The sequence below is a fragment of the Pomacea canaliculata genome, linkage group LG10, assembly GCF_003073045.1.
Source record: "Pomacea canaliculata isolate SZHN2017 linkage group LG10, ASM307304v1, whole genome shotgun sequence".
Lineage (NCBI taxonomy): Eukaryota > Metazoa > Mollusca > Gastropoda > Architaenioglossa > Ampullariidae > Pomacea > Pomacea canaliculata.
The window spans coordinates 5331584-5348468 of NC_037599.1; the positions used below are offsets into that span (position 1 = coordinate 5331584).

A 16885-nucleotide genomic window follows, 5' to 3' on the forward strand; every position below is an offset into this window, starting at 1 on the left:
GCATCTTTGCAACAATCTTGATGTCATGTTGGGATGACTGTTTAATTAGAAAACTGGCAAGTCACCGTGATCCGGTATTGTTTCATTTATTTGAGTCATGATCATCTAGGTGCTTACCCACACGATGCGATAAAATATAAGCAATCAATTTAAGATTTTAAATGCATTTTAAATCGTTGACTTAAAAATTGTTTTAAACCAACGGTTAAGGTCTCTCGATGTTGGCAGGAATGTACAGATTATATATCACAGACTCGGTTGTCGCGACCAGCGTTCCCAAGATGATCACATTGTAGGCACAGGGAGGCTGAGGGAGAAACACGGAAAAGCTCACAGTCGAAGAAGGCACAGGGAGGCTGTCGCAGTCCTAATTACATACAGGAGTAGGTCTGTACACCGCACAGTTAATAAACATGTCAACTAAAAGCACATATACATGCACGCACACACAATTACAATCTGACCCCTTTACCAACTAACACGCGCGTGACTTCAGAGGGTTTTTTTTTTAATTTGCTCCTTGTGTGTGTGTGAGAGAGTTAGTGTGTAAGAGAGTTTGTGTATGAGAGAGAGAGAGCCTGAGAAAGAAATTGGTTGAGTGAGAAAGAGAGTTTGTGTGTGAGAGAGAGAGAGAGTTTGTGTGTGTGTTACGAGAGTAATACACACCCCCTACGTTCGTCACATCCATTTTCCCACATTTCGTCCGCACAAGTTGGCTCAAGATGTGGACTGGTATGAGACCAGGGGATGGTGCTGGTGTTGTGGAAAGGGTTGGTGGTGGTGTTGTGGTGGTGGTAGTGGGGCGTGCTGATGACGCGTCACCACTGCCGACCCGTCTTCACGTACGAGCGCGGCTGTAATCAGCCAGCGCGCTGTCGGGGACCCACGCCGCCAGACGTAGTTCAGCCAACCCTCCGCCGCAGTAGATGCACGACGCTAACCCCACGCTGGTGCCAACTCTCTCCTCCTCACCCCCAACCCCCTTACACGTTACTAGGCTGAGGGGAGGGGCAGATCACTGGTACGTGTCTCGCTGTGCACATGGCGTGACTCACGCGCACCGGGCGCGAAGAAGACTCGCCAGCAGGACACTTTTTATGTAACGTCGGCTCGCGTGTGTAACGTTCCAGCTACGTGCACGCTTTGCCAAGCAGCCGAGCTGCAAGTTCGAGGGATCTTTTGATTGCAGACGACAGCTGGGGATTGAATAAGCACGATCGTGCACACGAACCTTCGCGCGAGTTCACCTTTGACCAGATTTGACAAGTGCTTTGACTTTTGAATCTCCGCATTCAACGGGTTGTATATATGTGTAAGTCAAGTTCCCGGACCAGGATCAGTCTTCGTGTGTGAGAAATCGTCGAGCGCTGGTGAACTTCATCGGGAGTGTCTGAGAGACAGCTGACGCATTCACCCGAACGAAGACTACACCTCATTGTTCTCTTGATTTGTAAAGTGCTCGCCAAGCTTCATCCCCCGTGTAAACCGGATGTCGCTTAACGAGTTTCAAAGAAGCGGGTTTGACCAAAGGTAAAGCATGTTAGATGAATCACCGTGCTGTAAACAACTGACACGGAAAATAAGGCCTTTTATTTATATACACTGCCAGCCCACAGGTGAGAAGGCAAGGAGCTGCACCTCTTGATAGTCAGAGCACTCAGCACTGTAACAACCTCCCTTCGCAACAAAGGATCGCCGTCCGTTGAGTCTCTTACTACGTCTTGCTACGTCTCTGTGTACGGTCACCGGAACAGGTGTGCGTCACGTGAAAAGTGCAACACACAGGTCTCGCTTGAATCAACTGCGCACCGAGTTTCCTACAAACCAGCTGATGAATGGCACAACTGTGCAGCTTGTTCCGGACAACATCTCATCTCAACAAAGGGGAAGCAGATCCTGTGGAGCTTGAGCTCGTTTAAGTTGTGATGATCGTAAAATTCAAGTGAAAGGATTTTTTTCACGTTTTGTTTTCACCCACCAGGACCTGCGGCCGCCTAAAGACTTGTCAACAACAGAGATTTAGACACCCGTGCTATGACAGATTGGGGTACGAGGTTGGCGGTGTGACTGACCCTCGCCAAGTGTTATTGGGGAACGTCGCAGGTGTCGGGGCTGGTGCTGCCCCTTCTGGCGTATTTGACTGACTGCCAGTGGTGTCTGTCCCTATGTCCTAACGTAGTGATGTCACTGTACACAACTGGTACACAGCCCGCCTGACAGAGAAAGGGGTCAGGTCGCGTACCTTAGTGGTAAAACGACCCCAACGACACGGCAGCACAGTGTTGGATAACAGGACGTAACAAAGAACCGCCGACCCTGGAGAGCTGCATTTACGACAGTCCCCTTCGGCGGTGTGCAGGTAGGCATGTTATCTTTCGTCTACGCCTCCTTGCTTCATTTATTAAAGCTGTCGGATATAAGCATACGACCTTTCTTAGCACTTTCCCTCTTATATATCCTATCCTCGCAAACTCTCGGCAACTGCGATACTTAGTGAGAGCTGACGTAAGTGACTGGTGGGTGGTGTGCTGACTGGGCCTGGGTAATCCTCCTGACACAGTCTTAGTGAGGACTGCCAATGCTTTATTTATTTCTTCTCAAGAGTGGGAGAGACGCATGAGAATTAATGTGTCAGGGACTGGTAGCTGTCGGTGATGACATCAGGCCATGTATTCATACCAGCGACTGAAATTAATGCAGCACTTAATTGTTATCTGTCTAATTAAAAGCAGACTGTTGAAAACTTGAAACAAGACTCGTTTCAGGTTGGAGATGAAGAGGGAATGTGTGAGGAGAAGTGAGGGGGGAGTTACCTTAACACGTCTGACAATTATTTCAGATGCTAAAAGAATATTTTTGAGGATTCATGAAATGGATGAGGATACACTGGGTTCTGAATAAAGTGTTGTCTGACAGTTATAGGATATATACATATATGCTGAAATTTAAGAAGATTATTAAAATAATGTTTTGAGTATACATTCTTAAATTGTTTGAGATTTATAATCATGCATTTATGAGACACATTGTTTTGAAATACAGTTTGTTTTGAGGCAGCTGAACACAATTTCTGTACAATCTGTATTCATTCTGCAAAACATGTGTATGTTAAACATAAAGCCAAACTAAGAGCGTTTCATGTCTGTTAAATGGTCCATGCACTTTGTGGGAACTGATGTTGCCATCCTGACTTCTGATTTCAGAGGTCATCACCACTCGAGATCACGATGACAAGAAGTTGGTTGGAGGTACTAGCAGGTATGCCAAGGTTAGCAAAGAAACACCATGTCATTCTCCTCATCTGTCACTGGCTCGTACTTTAGCAAATATTCTTTATTTTTTTAAACCTTACAGCTCAGTGGTTGCATCACAACAAAAAAGGTCCCGTGAAAACAAACTCAGTAAATGATGCCTAGTAATTGCTGCTGTTAGCTTGAGCACATAATATGGTGAGGAAGGGATGAAATACCTCGAGTGCCAATGGATTAAATGCTCGCTGGCTTTGTGACAAAGGGCGATAGTTTTACATAAACGGCGCTGGCGCTGTCACATACGACTTTCATTTGCATGCAAGCAGCGAGTGAGCGCGCGCCAGATAGAGAGGTGTCACGTGACTTTGTTCATCCTGTGAACACATTTCCACGAAGAGCTTGTGTTTTGTCCTCCCCGCAGACTGACCGCGACAACGCCGTAGCAATGGACGCGAGGGTGGCCGCCGTGCTGGCCAAGGATGTCGGGTGTTCAGACCTCCACCCGTTGAACACCGCGGACCCCATTGAGCTGTCCAACGCCTGTCGGGCCTTCTACCAGACCCGCCTGCAGACGGCGCGCTCCTTGAAGGAGAAGTGGGGCACGGGGACTTACATCAACACCAACAACAACCTCCGCCATGGCCAGGGCGACGGCAGCGACACCGCGAGCAGATCCAAGAAAAAAAGCTCCATTGACGTTGCCATAGAGACCTTGAAGAAAGAAATGGTAGGTTTTTTGTAGCTTAATCATATTTCTGCAGGTATATCACAGTCTGTGGTGTCTGTTTACAGGGCTGGCTGCTTTGCCGTGATGTAGTCTTAGCTGCTGACTCGGCTTGAAATACTTATCTCCCCCTTACTCACATGGTCTCTTTCTAAGGGAGGTGATTTACATCTGTTTTTCTCGTAATCTCTCAGTTTTATCTATCGCTCTCTCATTCTTTCTCTCTCTCTGTCCTTTTTTCCCATCTCAGTCTCTCACTCTTTCGCAGTCTTTGTCATCTCAGTCTCTCTTTCTGTCTCTCGCTTTTTGTGAATCTCAGTCTCTTGCTTACCTTCAATCCTTCTCTCTTAATTTTAGCCTTTCGCGTTTTTTTCCTCCGTCAGTTTTTCTCTTTGTCTCAGTTTCGCGTCCGTCCTATCATTACCTCCTCCCCTCATGCATAGATTTACATACATGTCATCTTGTGTGCTCGTGCACAACGCACGCGAAGATATGAACGCGCATGTATTTGGAATCCGTTTATTTTCCTCAACTTTTTCTCCTCTTTTTTGTCGTTACCTCACTCGTTCATCCTCATATTCTTTGTCTTTTCTCATTCTTTTATCCTGCTGCGATTTCTTTTCTTCGTTCAGCTCATCGACGTGTCATGAACATTTAAGGATAAAATAAACCAAGGTAATCACCATCTTTTAAGGCTGTAAGCAAACCTTAATGATCTCGTACAGAGGATGGAGTAGAACAGAGGGTTGGCCCATCTTAACATCCTGTCAGCAGGAGCTTTAAACACGACACCGCCGCTCCCTCCCTTCTCCAAGTTGAACACACTGGAATGTTGAATGAGACCTGGGCTGTAACCGCAGTTTTCACATAAAGAACACGAGGAGGACGATGAAAGTGCCTGGATGCTAGAACTTTGGCTAACAAACTTTTCTTTCTGGTCTTACTCGCCAGGCTGATGATGTAGACCCCAGCTTGTCTGGAAGGGAGGGAAGCGCGGGGTACAGGGTACAGCTTGAGACAGGGTGCTCGCTCTAGATGCGTGCGCCACCTACAGTCGGAATGTCTGTACTATACGCCCCTCCTGTTTCCGGTCTGTTGGTGAGAGAGCGCTCCCCACCCCCATTCTCCCCGAGATATCAGAGTGGCCGTTTCATTGAGAAACATGTGTAAGTAGCTACCGTTAGATAGAGTGCTTGGTCTTGACACGCGCACCACTCACACCCGGAATGTCTGTTAGTAGCTACCATGCTGAATACCATCTCGGAGTGGGAAGTGGGTCAATCTTCAAGGGGTTGGTCGGTCAAAATGGTTATTGCTGATTTCGCTTTTCACTGACCTACGTGGGACGTAGTAAATTCTAGGAATAATCCGCTTTCCTAACAACTTTGGTGAGTGGCGAACTCAGTCATTCGATTAGCATGGAAGGAGCACTGTGTACAGTTGACTAGCTGTTTATCTGTAAGTGGAACAATTGTCATGAGAACAGTAAACTTATTCTCATATTTTCTCTAAGTGTCATGCTGGCACGCGCGCGTACACACACACACTAATCCTTGCTCCTGTCTATTCTAGTCCTGGTCACCATCAAAGTGGTGAGGGTGCGAAACTCAGATTTCCTGAGACCGGAAAGCATCGGAAGGGGAAAGATTGGAGCCACGTGACCACTCATTGCAGGTAGCGGACATCACAGTTCACGCTGTGCTAGAGCGCATGCGCAGACGGAACACGTGGGTCCACTAAGTCCGAGGAGCCAGGCAAAGCGCACAGTCTGTGTACAATGAAGCGCCATCTGGTTGGGGAGGATATGTTTGGGGTTGAGGTGTGGGGCTTCCTTGTCTTGCCCAGAAATATGGAGGAAAACCTAAACAGACGGGAAGGGGTAGGAAGCAGAGACAGATGAGGAGGGAAGGCGATGGAGTAGGTTTGTGAGCTGTGTTCAGTGTCGGCACGTGAGTTAAATCAACAACAAGGGGCCATAATCTGATGTCTTGATATTGACTTTCCTTAACCTCCCCACCCCCTAAAAGGAGGTGCATTTAAAAAGCGACAAACAGCTAAAAACATGCATACTAAAAGCATCAACACCAATAAAAAGATGAATGTTAAAAACAACAAAATCACAACAAAGGTACATGCTGACAAAACAACAGGATGCATGCTAATACAACAAACACAAAGAAGAAAGAAACGAAAATTCACATGCATGCGTGTCTTTAGTTTTTTTTTTTCACCCGCGCATCTCGGCTACGACTATGCTAATCAGTGGGGAGCAGGAGACGGGGGGGGGGGGTGGTGAGCTGGGAGGGGGATAGCTGGCAGTAACATGATCCAGTGGTGTGAGTGGCTCGTGCTGTCCGCGCCACGTTTGAGAGGATTGTACGCCAGCACGTGCAGACTGGTCGACTCTCGACTAAGTGCATCTGCATTGGCTTCAGAGGCAAGACCGATCCAAATAACTGCAAACAGACATTTCCTACATTGAATTTCGTGGCACTAAATGAATTCCTAAGAGCCAATGCTTGTAACTGAAATGGCTGCATCTTAGATCTCTCCCCATCCCTCTCCGTCTGTATCTCCGTCCCCACCCACCCCTTTCTCTCTTCTAACTCTAACCTTCTCTCTCTCTGTAAATCTTTCTTTTTTGTTTGAAAGTGTAGGAGTGAGAGAACAAGAGAATCCAGCGGAAAGATATTAAAAAAGATTGAGAGAGATAAAGTTAACTGAATGTTATAAGAGAGTGACAACGAGAGGACGTGGAGAGACATCTGGTGGAAATGCGCTGAAGTGATTGTAATATTTCAAATACAATTGACAGCAATGGAAAAACTGAGCGTGCCTCCTGACTTTACCCTCGGGAACACAAACACGCTTCATCTTCTTCCCGTTAGTTGAACTTTAACCCAGAAACACGACTGCGCAGTTCTTTACCTCTCTCCTCCCCGGTACCCGCTCAAACTCCTCTGTCCGGCCAGACTGACCGAGCCTCGCACCCCTCTGGATCCACAAACTGGCATGGCAGACAGCATGGCTTTCTCAGAAGGCGGGGGAAAAAACAACGGAAATGAAAAGCATTCCTGGCTGGCCGAGCTGCATTTCCACCAGGTACTCCACGGCGCAGGTAAAATGCAAATGTCAGGTGCTGTCGACCCTTGTTGAGTCAGGTGTTGCTAGTGTCCGGCCGTCGAACCGACCTGTTTTTTGTCGTGACCCTTGACACTTGACCTTTGTAGCAGCCACTGGTACGTACAGCCACTGAACACAAACGTACAGTGTATAGATGTGAAGTGTCCACAATTGACTTTTTAACAGTATGTTTAGGAGAGGGAAGAACTGATGGATGACTGGGTAGCTGTATACTGAGCAAACTTACCGGTCGTTAGCTTATTTAACAAGTTTGTGCCGTGACTGAGCAGAGGTTTGTTTAGCTATTTTTTAGACGAAGAATTGTCAAAGCTGTCTTAATTAAATACTCAGAATAATAAGAAGTGAAACGCACTTGTGTATAAACATCGGACAACATGACGGAGACATGTTTAGAACAGTATGTACATGGTTGGCCAGGTAGAAATTCACAAGCTAGATACAAAATGTAGAGAACGACCAAGAATAGCTAAAAGATAAATTCCTAGAAAAAACTGGAATAATGCTGAAACTACATTAAAACTAAAAAAAAAACAACAACAAATGACGCAAAACAATAAAATAAAACTGCTAATAAACACAAATGTAAAATTAAACAAAAAACAAAAAAAACCCAATAAAATGAAACAACGAATAAAACGGAGAGATTACTGAGCACATTTGGTAAAAAAAATCAAACTAGGGAGGAAGAGGAAGGGGGCGTTGTGAGCGGCCCACGTGATGTAATTATAGATTAGCTCACTGTGTTGTCGGTTTTCTCAAGTCAGCGAGACCTGCCTTAATGACCACATGGTGGTGGTGGGGTGAGGATGGAGGAGGAGCAGCGATGTAGAAGCAGACGGCATTGTTCAGACGAGGGGAGGGGATGCTGCAGCACGACTCGCTGGCTGTCGCGTGTGAACGGAGATGAGATTTCACACAGTGGACGAAGGGGGTGATCGACTTTTTTCGGATGTCTTGCTTCCTGTCTACGTGCGTCCGTGAGCATGCTTGCATAACGTACGCACTCATCCCATCTGCTCACACACACACACGCACACACGCAGGAGCACGAGAAGACCGTGTGTGGGTGGGAGAGTGGAGGAGGAGGTAGGCACTGTCCAAGACGTGAGTCATTCCGCGAGACAAAGAAAGAAGTTCTGTTCCTTCATTGTCTTCATGCAGGACACGTTGATTACGTCACTGGGGCGTCACGTGACCTCACTTTTTTTTCACTCTTTGTCGATCCTTCTCTGACCTAATCCGTAATTGTAAAATAAACTTTTGTCTTGTGTCAACACGGAGACCGCTGCTGAACTTGACCTCTCAAAACTCATTTTTGTCGGTGTGTGTTGATGTTATAATGTTCGCAACATTTAAAAGTCTCAAGACAGCGAGCGGTGTGTGAAGGTGTGGGAGGGTGCTGGGTGATGAGAGACAAAGATTTTAAAGTCAGAAGGGAAGAATTAAGGGCTTATCGTCCAAGGTCGCACTAAAGGTCTTCGCAAACGCTTGTCAAGAAACCTTACACTGACCAAACATGTTCTTATCCTCCGATACTCTCATATAAATCCACCAGAGCCTTTTTATCCGAGTCTCACAGGAATGCATTCTGACAAACCGCAATGAACTCCTTCTGTGTATTTAACTGAGCTGTACTGAATGTTGCTGAGCATGCTTGTTTTAATTCACATCGCAATCGTTTATTCTCGTTTTACTTTTTTCTCTCGCCATTAAAACTTGACACCCCTTTACCTGACAAAATAAAATATCAAAGTTTAGAGCTACTAACAATATCAGAGACATGAACTGCTTAATGGAACTATCCTCATTATCAGTGTTCTGATGACCATTGGTCAGTTGACATCACTGGTTGGCATTGTATGTCAGATTTGTTCGTGTACATAACTTGGTTATCTGAACTGTTAATTAAGGATCTACACTTTTTTCTGAAACTTACTAATACACCGCTTTTACATCACACATTTTCCCAGATGCTGAAGCTGGGGCCTAAATCGCCTTAACATACATATACACACGTATGTGTAGATATCAAATGCACAGAAATTCACCACAGCTGAGATACGAACCAACGACACCCACTCTCACAGTCGTGATACCAAGTAGTTTAGTGGCTGTGACACAAACTTTGCTACAGTTTCTGCTGTTGTTGCAACTAAATAATAATAATGTCACGCTACATGACAGATAAACTACACAAAATAAATCGAAACAGGAAAATAAAAACTAATGTGAGGATAATTCCAAGATAAATATTAATAAACCTACCCGGCAAATACCCACCTCCCCACACAGCCCACCCACACCCAAAAACCGCGACGGGCGTGTTTTCTCTTTGCAGAAAAGATCGCCGAGACTAGACGCCCTAAACATATGTGTGATAAGGCTACCGAAATATGAGCTCGAGCAATATTTACTTACCTCTTGTGTTTCAAGGCGTGGTGACAAGGCTTGCCGTGTGAAATAGTTAAAACAACAAGGAAACCTGGGGGTTGCTAATACTGTGATTACCGGCGACTGGGAGGAGAAGTGTCGGGAGGGATGCGACTGCCCCCAGTGTGTGTGTCCGAGGGCACAAACTGTAGTTTAAGTTCGAGAGTCTAGCTCAGGTTGTATTAGGAACGTGAGTAATGAGCAAACAAGTTATCGCTCGTGGATTCACAGCCAATGTTTGTACAAAGGTATTATCTCCCTCTCTGAGTATGTCTTTTTCTCCATCTGTGTGTGTGTGAAAGAGAAAAAGTGGGAGAAGATAGATATGTTCTATTTAGACCTCTTTCTTTCATGATTTTGTGTATTTATCGTTTATTTTAATCTTTCACATTTAGTTCTCTTGTTTTTCTTGCTATCCATTAACTCCACATTACATTGTGTCTTGACGAATACAGTAATTGCCAAAGTCAGACCTTTACCTTTGACACCGTCCAATCATATTCCGAATCTTACAACAGGAAACAAAGTTCCATCTCTTGGCAAATCTACCCTCAGGTGAGATGTGTGTTGGGGGGTCAAATTCTCCAGATGTTGAACCTTCTGACCGGACGATCTCCACACTTTGATGCAACCACCGACACAACCGCAGAAGGAGATTATTGGCGTTGAGCGGACATCTTTCCTCCGGTATCATGCAGCCATCCTCCGGTATCATCCAGCCAGCGGGCAAATATTAATTAGTGCCGTAGATGAGGCTACAAGAATGCTGAGAGCTCCGGCAGTGACCTCAGACCTGTGTGGTCGCCATGCAGAGAACAAACAAGACAGAACAAGAGGACATGTTTATGGACGATCGACAGAGTTTGGGAAGAGGGCGCTCATTTGTTTTGTAGCAAAGACCGAATGGACTCAATATTTCTCAAGCAGGATGCAGCGCCGACTGAACTTTTACAAAAACATGGGGAACAAAGAAAGCATTGTCTGCTTACATTGTAATAAACTGTGTGTAGACAATGGGACAGCAAACTATTAATAAGAAAGAGATGAGGTGAATGTTCTTCCTTTGTGTGCAGAGCAGGCAAAACTAACCGGAAGCGGGGGTCAGGTGGGCTCCGTTTTCCCGTAAAAGCATCAGAGTGAGAGAATGTTTGTAAAACAAAAGTTGAGCTTTCTGCCGTTTTTACTGGCTGAACTCTGGCACCAGCCCCGCTTTTTATGGTCCCTCCGCAAATGTATCATGAGACTGACAGACATCGCAACGAACAGAGGGAGGTGTGGTTGTGTGGTGCAACTCGTTATGGTGTTACCTGCTGCACCTGCTGACTCTTTTGTCGACAGTGACGCACCTGCCACACACTGACATGCAACGACACGTGCACACAACGGTACACACTTTCGTTCACAACATTACACACACAGAGGAGCAAAAGGACACGAACAAGTATACAGGTAGTTATATATATAGAGAGAGAGAGCAGCGAAAACCACAACAATACACATATTATTCTCGACATAAATATGAACTAAAAGGTTTTACAACTTGTAAGAACCTCAGTCTTCATGTGCTCTTAGTGAACCATGGAAGATGGCATCAGCGTTTTCTTCTTTTTTTTTTTTTCAACTTCGCGAATTCTTTTGCAGAGAGGAAGCGTTCTTGTTACTGGTTCATTTGAATGCCGAGTCTTCCGAGTACACTGGAGGGTTGTTTTTTTGTGTTTTTCTTTTTTATTATTATTTCAAAGCATCTCTACAGTCTTAGCAGTCTAAATTTAGCTTCAACTACATTTTTCACTGCTTTTCCTCGCGCCGACTGTAGCGGTAGGAAGTTGGCGGCGATCGCTACATCAGCGCCACATGCCGGTCTGTAGTCGCCGCGTGCTGGGGGTTGTGGAGGGAGGTGACGAGGAGGAGGGTTGCCGGCAGGTTGGTGCTGATGGATGCTCGTGGCCTCGTCACAAGACGTGGCTTGTGTTCCACACACCATCGCGCGTGCAGAAGGAGAACGCTCTGTGGCGGCCAGCGCTCGCGGAACGCTCGTGTGACGTGTCAGTAATCGCAGTGCTTCCTGGCTCTCACTTTTTATTATTACTACTTAAAAAAAAAACAATTAAGCTGTTCGTAAGCTGAACTTCCGCTCTTCTCTCTTCTCCGCCTCCAAAACTTTCCTCCCATTTGTTAACACCCGTTATTGGAAAAAAAAAAAAAACCACTTACCTCAACGCTGTGTAGGCTTCCTTGGTGGTCTGACCTGTGTACCTCCATGCTTTATGTTTGCTGCAAACTGTGGTCGGCAGACAGGTGAAAGGCCGTCAGGCAAGCGAGCTCCTCTCTTTCTGTGTTAAAAGCGTTTCTTACTGTCCTGTAACCGGGTTTTAGGCTGGACATAAATAGTAGCCGACCATTCTTAGAACAAATGATGTGCAATTATTGTAAATGTTTCATTTTTTGTGCGGGATGGTTTCTTTCTTTTCAAACACCTATAAAAAAGAAGGTATGTTCTATATTTAGCAAGTTTTAAATTTTTTTTTTTAGATGGGGCGGAAACAATCTGGGTTTTTGTGTTCTTACATTGATTTACATTATTTGCAGACAGAGAAGGTAAGAGTAAGAGATTTAAGAACACAGTTGATCTTTCTCCACCTCCACAGAAGATAAGAGATAAATGTAGTTGACAGGTCAGACAGAAGTGCATTCTTATTACCTTCATCAGACGGGAACAGTTCTTTCTCATTTCGCCTGGTCGCGCAGCCTAACGTGCAAACGCTACAGCCACTGTTACATCGCTGCGTATCACTGGTGTGCGAAACACTGCGGCATTGTAGGAAACAAGAGAGCTGATTGTTCTGCCAACAGTTGCAGGTTTATGCCCTTCTTGATCTTTTTCATCGCATTCCTCGCTCTGGGTGATGCAATTTTTATCTCAAGCGCTAAAACGAGCGAACTTATGTTTTCACGAGACAGAGTATCGCACAGAAACCGCAATATTCAATTTCGTCGCCTTTTTTTTTCTTTCTCTCAACCTGGTTGGCGCCGTCCTCAACGGCGCCATCTTTCATAACTTCTCCATCTTATCACAGCTGGCCAATATATTGCAACAGCGGTTCATTTTGCTGCTTGGGATTTCCCAGAATATATTTATCACCGATGATAATTACAACGATAACGCAAGTTTATATGTGTGGTCTGTCGTTGAAAGAAATTTTTGAAATTTTTTAGGAGCTTGCATTTGCTTTCATGTGTTGGTGATGTCAGACATTTTGCAGACTTTGTAAGCCGTGTTTCTGAATCCTTGATAATTGTGGCAGGTGGTGTATGTCAGGATTTATTCATTTCTAAATATCTGCCGCTAGTCTCTACCGGGCTTGTACCGTTAACCACTTCGAGCGTAAAAAAATATTGTGGAGTTCATCGTCGTCACTATCATAAGTATACATTTATGGCATGTTGATTTCATTCATCATCATCATCCTGAAATAATCTCTTGCAGTACGATTTGTTCCCAAGTAGAACAGTTTGGATGTCGGATCCTGGCAAGTCTCGAGAGAGAGAAAGAAATTGTGAGAAAAACCGCTTAAAAAATACAAAAAGAAATATGTAATGCTGTCTTCGTGTGAAAGTTGATCTCCTTCTGTCGTCACAGATGTCCTCTAGCTGTTCGTCACTTACTGATAAGCTTTCCACATGACAGCTAAGAACACACAACCTCAACAACACAACACTGCGAAAGTCAAGCCTACTGCATGCGTAATATTTTCCACATGTCGACCGTTGAACCCATTTGAAAATTAAGATCGTATTTTTGTTGTCCTTGACATTGTTACGTGTCTTTTATTTATTTTGAAACAGTTTGCACGTTAGATGATTGACTCACAAGATGAATGTGCGCTCGCTTTATCAGTGGAGGCAAGTGCTTGACTTGTACGTGTGGAGAGAAGGAAAGGGCAGTTCATGGCCTTTGTATGGACATCCGCCTTCAATAGAAGACTACAGAAAGGAAAGGGGAGGTGGGGATTTCGACTGTCAACCATTTATTTTTCTTAGTTCCAAAAGTACCTCGCTACCTCAGAACCTGTAATTATGATACTGTAATATTTATTTTCACACCTGCCTTAGAGCTTGATGGTCATTTTGTGGTGTGCCTTGTAGACACAATGTATAAACAATTGTTTAGCCGTCCCGCACGAGATGACAGGAAAAGATAACACCCTCGACCACGAACACAGTCTTACGCAATGATTGTTTACTTTTGACATCGTAGGTCATTAGTGCGTGCACACGTCTCTCGCGGCGATATGATAGCCTTTGACCTCTTGGTCTTTAATTAGCCAGAAACATTTTGCGAAAATGTTATTGCATGCGTACGCACGGCCATAGTCCCTCGTGCGGCCTTGTGAGAGAGACTCTGTGTGTCTAATGCATTCTGTACCGATTCTCTCTGTTTATATATGGACAATAAAAATCGTACCTTCTCTCTCTTCCCCGCCCCCAACCCCTCGGTCGTTGTTTTGAGGCTTTTCGCTGTCAGCTAACCCATCACTCTTTCTTGTGACCTTTGACCTACTGCTCCACTAGTTTGTCGTCACGCCACGTCGGCGTGAGGAAGATTGAGCTGTGACTATGGTCCGTCCACATCACGCTTGTCCAAACTATTGTCGGTGCCCAGGTCACGTGCCTCATGGTGGCATTAATGGAGGAAGGGTGCGGGGGTGCAGCTGTGCAGGGTACCCGTCCTCTGTTCTTTCCTTGCATTGTTAGTTTTTAAAATATTGGAGCTCACCTCCCATGTCTGTCTCTCTCAAGCTGTTTGTCTTTCTCTTTCACATGCACACGCAGACACACATGCGCTTCACATTTTTTTTATTATGTAACGTTTTCTTTATCTGTCTATGGAAACCCAAGTTTTGAACACGCGCAAGCTGAAGTTTACTCTCGGCCCACTTGTCCAATTTGTTCGGAGAATACCGACAATTAGTCTTCAGTTTGGTTTATTGGCTCATAAACTTCAGGATGGTCTTGCTTTAGTATTTGCATGTCCTTCGTAAACATAGAAATACCCGAAGAGTCAATCCCGTTTCGGAAATCCGATTCCTCTTTTGCATACATACGCATACAAAACCCAGTTTTGACCTCTGAACTGGTAATTGTCTCCCCTCTCCCCCTAATCCCCAACGTCTTCTAATCGTTTTATGGCAAGAGCTGATTGCTGGTCAAAGCTAATAAATGATCTATTAATAGATTTTTCATCGCTCTCATCCCACGAGTTTCAGCCTAAAAATCAAGCCATCAAGCGATCCACCCTCAATGCCTTTTTGGGTTTTGTAAATCTTTGGTACTTGTTGTTGCAGACGTCGCTGATGGAGCAGGATTTGTCACTGATGAAGCAGCTGCTGACGTTGAACGAGGAGATTGAGGAGCTCAAGTGGCGGAGGAAGTACTGCTGGTCTCGAAGCTCTGTGCTCACGTCATCCGGTGACGTCGACCTCGGCAGCGCCACGGACTTCACCGAGTCGGAAACGTCACTCGGGTGGCGCGCGGAGAGCGGAGAGTTTCCCGGCAAGTACCCCGGGCCCTCCAGCCTCTCCCTGCAGCTGGAGGTGGGCAGGTTGTCTGTGTACGACGAGGAGGACCCCATGGGAACGTTCAACCGCAAATGTGTCCGCAAGGGCTCCGTGCGGAAGTCGGTGGCCTCCTCAGGTCAGAGTCGGCCACAACCGGTGCTAGAGGTGAAGAAAGGGGACTTTGGCGAGCGGGAATCGTTCGATTCCGGGATTCACGAAGGTTTTACCGAGGGCTTAACGAACATGGCAACGGAAGTGACGCATCTGTAGTACCAGTTTTTTTACACGTTGGATTGCAGCTGATTTGTGCGTCACGAGAATGCAACCCAGTCCCCTGGTGGAGGTGGGCAGGGTGGCGGCATGTCATTCGACTGACTGCAGTAGGGGTTACGAGTGTTCCAATTCCCTGCTGCTTGTCGAAAAACGTTTTAAAACTTATTAAAAAACCATTTGGAAATAATTGACTCGAGAGATTTCGACAAGGTTTGTGTCTTCTTATCATTGCAATGGTCGGTATGATATTTAAGAAAGTGTTTGAGAGGAAAATGACTCAGGAAACTTTCCATGTTTTTTTCTGAACTCGTTCAAACTAATTAAAATTATTTTAATCGCTAGAGATGAAACTGGTCACTGTATGCGAATTACCTGTGTCTCATAGTTACTGATTGTTTTCTTTACACAGGGGTCAAAAGTGACTGAGATTTCGAGAAATTCTACTGGCTTCTGATTCATTACCAGACGACAGCGACGGTGTGTGTAAACATGTTCTCACAAGGTTAGAGCTGTGTGCTTCCAACTCGGAATGAGAAAAAGATAAATATTGATATTTCTTTCTTTTTACATTCACGCCATGTGCGTTGTTGTGAAAATTCATTAAGCCGAGCTAGTCATTAACTGTTAATACTGTTTAATGTCTGGCAGACAAGAAAACTGCACTCTGTGCTTGTGCTTTATAGGAATTTATTTTTGTTCCCTTCCTATGTTGAGTCTGTGCTTGGGTACGTGCAAGTGCACGCTCGTGTCATGTTAGTAGCACACCTGATGTCCTCTGTCATCTCAGGCAAAGTTGTAAAGACTGAACAGTCTTGCAGATCCGGGTAGTAGGAGAGGGGTGGTAGTAGCTCCAGTATCATCAACTATCATGCAGAAGTCAAAGGTCAGGCATCCCTAAAGAATGGCCCAGACAACATTTTCTTTGCAAATGAAACCTGCATACCTGTACAGGTGTGAGCGGCAGGTGAGGGACAAATGCTGCAGTTTATATCCCAGAATACATGAGTTCTTTCTTTCGCAAATATGGTTTCTTCTCTTTGTTTCCTCTCAACAAGCGGTCTTGTCGCTAAGTGAGGATTAGCTCGCCTAGGTTCAGATCTTGTCTCTGACAAGCTGTTCTTTCTCAGCATGTGGTGTCTGTTTACAGGGCTGGCTGCCTTGCCATGATGTAGATAGTCTCGGCATAAAACATCAATTTCCGTTATCATCATAGTATATATGTCTAGTATGTCATCGTTATGTGATAATTCTGTGTCAACATCATGAACTGCATCCAGTTTATCTCAGGATTAGTCAGGATATTGCCATCAAATTAAGAGCCACACACAATATGTTGCTTGAAGTAATATTTATTATCATGTAATAATTATCATGATGTAATAGTTATTAAAACATTATTGTTAAATGGAATACAGTGAGTAAAGGAGACCAAAATATTTGTTCTTATCATCCGAACTTCTAGCCGAGATATAAATATTGACCTATTGCATGTTATCAATTATTAT

The 16885-nt window shown here is 45.0% G+C and overlaps 1 protein-coding gene across 2 annotated transcripts; it reads left to right on the forward strand.

The window, feature by feature from the left end:
- Positions 1-740: 740 nt before the first annotated feature.
- LOC112574004 lies at positions 741-15553 on the forward strand. Of its 2 annotated transcripts, none has more exons than XM_025254774.1 (4): positions 741-2359; positions 3204-3258; positions 3673-3978; positions 14895-15553. In XM_025254774.1, exons 3-4 carry the CDS (start codon positions 3697-3699, stop codon positions 15375-15377), a joined length of 765 nt encoding a protein of 254 aa, XP_025110559.1. In that variant the 5' UTR covers positions 741-2359; positions 3204-3258; positions 3673-3696; the 3' UTR covers positions 15378-15553. The 2 variants fall into 2 exon arrangements, with proteins under 2 accessions (XP_025110559.1, XP_025110558.1); XM_025254773.1 differs by having other exon boundaries at positions 742-2359; positions 3204-3268.
- Positions 15554-16885: the final 1332 nt, after the last annotated feature.

Bases quoted from the DNA above. Each gene is read 5' to 3' on its own strand.
- LOC112574004 (XM_025254774.1), top strand. From the start codon at position 3,697: ATGGACGCGAGGGTGGCCGCCGTGCTGGCCAAGGATGTCGGGTGTTCA. The intron at 3,979-14,894 runs GTAGGTTTTTTG...TTGTTGTTGCAG, and splicing joins AGACCTTGAAGAAAGAAATG to ACGTCGCTGATGGAGCAGGA.